This window comes from Helianthus annuus, chromosome 15 (assembly GCF_002127325.2).
Source record: "Helianthus annuus cultivar XRQ/B chromosome 15, HanXRQr2.0-SUNRISE, whole genome shotgun sequence".
Taxonomy (NCBI): Eukaryota; Viridiplantae; Streptophyta; class Magnoliopsida; order Asterales; family Asteraceae; genus Helianthus; species Helianthus annuus.
Window position 1 is genome coordinate 79,643,746 of NC_035447.2, and position 5,631 is coordinate 79,649,376.

General features: G+C 28.8%; 1 protein-coding gene and 1 long non-coding RNA gene across 2 annotated transcripts; both read left to right on the forward strand.

The window, feature by feature from the left end:
• Positions 1 to 210: 210 nt before the first annotated feature.
• Positions 211 to 1,350, forward strand: LOC118487481 (replication protein A 70 kDa DNA-binding subunit E-like). The gene is made up of 5 exons (XM_035984363.1): positions 211 to 363; positions 451 to 718; positions 836 to 935; positions 1,038 to 1,165; positions 1,262 to 1,350. The coding sequence occupies exons 1-5, from the start codon at positions 211 to 213 to the stop codon at positions 1,348 to 1,350; spliced, it is 738 nt and encodes a 245-aa protein (XP_035840256.1).
• Positions 1,351 to 1,795: 445 nt separating this feature from the next.
• LOC118487273 lies at positions 1,796 to 2,233 on the forward strand. The gene is made up of 3 exons (XR_004881151.1): positions 1,796 to 1,851; positions 1,958 to 2,084; positions 2,198 to 2,233. It is a non-coding gene; the product is annotated as an uncharacterized LOC118487273 (long non-coding RNA).
• The last annotated feature ends 3,398 nt before the right edge of the window (positions 2,234 to 5,631 follow it).

Genomic DNA, 5,631 nt, shown 5'->3' on the forward strand with positions numbered 1-5,631 from the left:
TTTGTAGTTTTTTTAGAAATGTAAACCCATTTCTAAAAATAAAAATGTCTTTAATTTCGGGCAAGATTTTGTTTTCTAATAAATTTTTTAACTTTACAAAAATAAGTAAACTAAATTTGTATATATATATTTAGTTAATACATTCATTTGATTTCATTACGAATTATTTTCTAACATTAATCATCTCAGTTCGGCTCAAATATCATACAAATGGATGAAAATAATGTTACTTTCTTAAACAATCTTGATTGGAGATCCAAGTTGTTTACCATCAAAATCAAGGTGTTAAGACTTTGGATTCGTGTGAATCCAAAAAGAGAAGGAGAAATCCTTGGTACTGAAATGGTGGTCATGGATGAGCAGGTTGGTTTGAATGTCATTTGATTTTTAAAATGTAGCTTATTTTTTATATTTTTGTCTATACTTACCAATTTTTTTCTGTTTTATTAGGGTACCAGGATGCAGGCAACTGTTTGGAGCAAGTTCATGAAAAAACATGAAATTTTGCTTAATGAAAACGAGTCTTATTACATTTATAAATCTCAACTTTCTGTCATTAAGTCAAATTTCAAACACTTTGATAAGGAACATGCTATTAGCTTAAACTTTGATACATCTGTTAAAAAGTGTGAGAACTTTGATGGAAGTTTATATGGTATTCGTTTAGCATCTTTTGAGTCCATTAAAGGCGGTGAAGTCGATGTCAAGTATCGAGTTGGTTTGTACTTCATCATATATACCAACAATATTCTAAATTAAGAAATATATAAATATAGATTAATTTTTATTTTTTTTTGTGCTGATTACATTATTTATTAATCAATTTTTTTTTCAGATTTTATTGGATATGTAGATGAGTGGTCTGAACCAGAGATGACCAAAATGAAGATGGGAAAAGATAGCAAATACATGAACTTGCAATTGCTGGATGAAGAGTCTGTTAATTAAATTCTAAATTAAGTTTATTGTAACTGTAGTGTCAAGTATCTTTTTTATTACATGATATCCTCTGATATGTTTATTTTGTATTTATTTAGGGGTATCAAGTTAAACTGCACTTTATGGGATGAGTATTGCGATGAGATGTTTGGTTACGTTCAGAGTCATAAAGAAGAAGTTCATGTTGTTCTGCTTGTGCAGTTTGGTAGTTTCAACAAGTATAAAGGTATTAAATCATTAAATACTTTTTTAATTTTATAAAATTTTTATATCATTTACGAAGTTGAATATCCTAATATCTGATATTAATTTTTTAACACAGGGAAGACGACGCTATCTAATGCTTTCCATATAACAAGACTGTTTATCAATGCTGACATAGAGGAGATTCGTTCATTTAGAACAAAGTAAACAGTTTCTAAAATAATATGAACTACTTATTGATGTTGTTAAATTTTTTTGCTTCCATTATTGTAATCGGGTTTGTTGAGAAGATATGTAAAACATCTTCTAATGGTCAGAAATCAATTGGTTCATCTAGAAGCATAAGCGTTGCGGATAACTTTTTAGTGAAGCATCTGTTTTCCAATTCCCGTGATATTACGCTCTTGGATAAGGTTTGTGTCTACTTTTTAATATTTTAAATAAATACATTACACAAAATTTGTTTCAAAAATTCATTTTTATAACTCTAATGTCTTACATATAATTTCAGCCTTGTGAGGTCATAGTTCTTGGTACGATCATGGGTGTGGATGATAAAGATGATTGGTACTACCTTGGTTGTGAGGAGTGCACTCGGAAGGTGGAGACAACTATGGTCATTGAGGATGCTGAAGAACCGAAGTTTAAACAGGTTTTAGTTTGCTCAAATCAAGATTGTCCTAAGGAGGTTGTGGCTGCGACGCCGATGTAAGTTACTAATATTATTTGTAATTATATTATATTTATGATTACTTTATTTTACTTTAGGAATGTAAAATGTATTTATTTTGTGAATCACTTTTTGTGCATTTAGTTTTAGGATTCCAATAAGAGTACAAGATTATGCAGCTATTGCCTCTTTGACTTTGTTCGACCGTGAAGCTAGAAAAATGTTGGGTATGACAGCAATTCAATTGCTTGAGAAGTGTAAAGTGGATCAGGTAACGTATTTCACATCAGTACTTTCTTTAAATTCGTATACAAGTTACATATTATTAATGTTTAAATCTTATTTCTATGTTCTTTTCAATAGATTTTGATTCATGTATATTAGGCATCTTTGGAAGAGAAAACCATTCCCTATCAGTTTAAATCTTTGAATGATAAGAAGTTTGCCTTCAAGATTCAAATTAGTCAATTCAATATTGACAACCATATTGATGGTTATGCTGTTCATAAGTTGGTGAATGATGCAGCAATCATTGAGTCCTTGGAGAGCCGAATTCCAGCTGATCAGGTTAACACTTACAAACCTTTGAATTAAAGTTATGTTATGAGATTTATTAGTTTTGTTGTGCCTAGCCTTATTATTTTTTGAATTGTAGGGTGTGGACGAGGCGGCTGCTGATGTTTCACTTAGTGATATGTCAACTCAAAACCCTTTTGCTCTAAAGGTATGTATTTTAAGTTAATGTTACAAAATACCAAATGTTTTAAACATTTTATATACTTTCTAATTTTGAATATATCATTCAGGATGCCGTGGATTCTATTGGTGACAGCTTCACACCCGATTGCACATCTAAAGATTGTTCTAAGACTTCGTCTTCGAAATTGAAACGTAACCTTGCTGACGTGTATGAAGTTGAAGAAAGCACATCTCTATCATCAACAAAGGCTAAAAAGGCTGGTGTCTCGGATGTTCAAGTTGATGATGAAACGATTTTGCTGGTTCCAAAGTTGGAGAAGTAGTTCATCGTTGAAGTAGGTTTAAGAAAAACAATTTATTTTTTTCCGAATATTGCTGCTTTGGTTTCGTTTGCGTGTTAGATTGGTTTCGATTGTTTTGTCATGGTTGGTTTGTTTGTTTGATTTTGGATTTTAAACATATGGTTGTTTGGTTTTTCATTTGATGCATGGGTTGTTGGTTCTTTATTTGAGACATATGATTGGCTTTTTAGTTGAGACATATGGTTGGTTTGGAATGTTTCCTATTACTTATACTTCTTTAAACTTTACCTTTTGCTACTTTATATTTTGTTTAGAAAGTATAATTTTTAAAACTATTTATAATTTTTTTTAATATTTAAACTGTAAATAGAAATTTTATTAACCGATTTTATGTAAATAAATTTGTTGTAATCATTATGTAATTACTATTATTATGTAATTACTATAATCATTATGTAACTACTATATATAAAATTGTATAATAAACCTCCACTTTTTTTAAATTTATCTAAAGATAATAATTTGTATGAATTTGTTTCCTTTTATAAATTGTATAACCGAAAATTTATAAATTTTTTTTAAAAAAAATCCGCCATTAAATTTTATAGATTTACCTCCATTTAATTTTAATGGTAAATTGTTTCCTTTTTTTACATTTATAACCGAAATTTTTTTAAAAATTTTATAGTTTCCTTTTTTATAATCACTTCCAATACTATAAAAACCTCTACTCTTATTCATAATACACACTCAATGTTTTATACTAAAGGTTGTACAAGTCTAATCAGAAAACTCTCTCCCCACATTCATCATTTTTGAAGTTTTGACATTTGGTCATTTCTCATACACGTAAGTTTTATCTTTTTACATTATACTTGTACGTTTATATTGTTCTAACAGTCATTTTAATACATTGGTATGTTATATGTGATACAATTTTAGGATATGCCAAAGCGTGCAAAACGTCAACCTTTACCTTCATTTCCACTTCCTATTGGTGTTGAACCTTCCAATAGTATGTACTTTAGTTTTATTTTTGTTTACAAATACAATAAAAAATAATATATTAGGTAACTATGTTAAGTAATGTTAATTTTACTTAAAATTTTGTAGGTGCTGTTGGTAGAAGACCTTTGTCTAACATTACGAATGTTAATGTTTGAAATTTTATAGAAATGAATTGATTGTTTTTTTATAAATACTTAAAAAAGTACTATATGCATTTTATTCTTCAGTTGATCATAATCAAGTTGAGCATCAAGACTATGCTGAACGTAAAAAGTTAAGGAAGCTGTATTTGGACAATAAAAGAGGAAATGCAAATAATAAATCGTTCACTTCACAAAACATCATTCCTTCAGCCAACGTTTCATTATCCGATACAAATGTTTGCCATGTAGTAACACCGATTCGTACATCCTCTTATATCAATAACATGGATGGACGTATTTTGCCAACCACACCTTTAACAAATCCCTACGTGGCGTGTAAGTCACTTTTGTGTTTCTTTACTATGATTATGTGTTTATTTTTTTATTTTTAAATCAAAAATTATGTAATACATAAACATATTTGATTGGTACATTGGAGTTTATTTGTTGCAGTTCAAGCTGGAAGAAGTCCATTGACTAATATTACAAATGGTAAATTTTTTATTTTTGTACACATGAATATAATGTTTCATTTAAAATTTTTTTAACATTACAAATGGAAAATTATTTGTTTTTTTTATAAAGGAATTCGTTTGTTAATGTATAATTTGATAATTTATAGATATCAATTTTTTTTCAGTTGGTTATAATGATGTTGAGAATGAAAAATCAGCTGAACGAAGAAGATTAAAGAAACTACATGAATATAATAAGAGACATAATGTGACCAACAAGTTAAACACAACAAAAAACGTAATTCGATCATCCAATGTTTCAGTATCCGATACAAATGATTGCCGTGTTGTAATACCAATTCTTTTATCATCTTATATCAATACCATTGATCGGCGTATCTTGCCAACCACACCTTTAACAAATCCGTACGAGGCGTATACATCAGGTTGGTGTTATTTACTTACATATTTAAATTTTATTTATTATGATTATGAGTTTTCTTTAAATAAAAAATTATGTAATACATAAACATGTTTCATACGGTGACTTATACTATTTTTGTTGTAGTTGAAGCTGAAAGAAGTCCATTGGTTAATATTACAAATGGTACATTCTATAATTTTTTACACATGAATACGTTTTTTCATTTCTAATTTGTGTAACAATACAAATGGTAAATTCTGTGGTTATTTAGACAAAAATACAAATTTTATTCTACAATTTGATATTTTACGGATATCCATATTTTTTTTTCAGTTGCTTCTAATGATGTTGAGCATCAACAATCAGCTGAACGAAGAAAATATAGGAAATTACATTTGGATAATAAGAGAAATAATTTGAGTAACCAATCTTCCATTTCAAAAGACGTTACTCAGTCATTCAACGTTTCTGCATCCCATACAAATGAATGCCGGATCGTAACACCAATGCGTTCATTGTCTTATATCAATACCATCGATCCACGTTTTTGCGTAACCACACCTTTAACAACTCCGTCTGAAGCATCTACTTCAGGTTGGTTGTATGTATTTATGTATTTCACATTTCTTTTCTTTTTTTTTGATTTTGACATTTTTATTATTTTTCGTTGGTTTCAACATATAGGTGTAAAGAGAAAACAAAGAGGTAAACAAAGGTTTTCTACTAATCAAGGTAGAAACGTATATCCTATTCCAATGGTTGACTTATCTTCTGACGATCATATTAT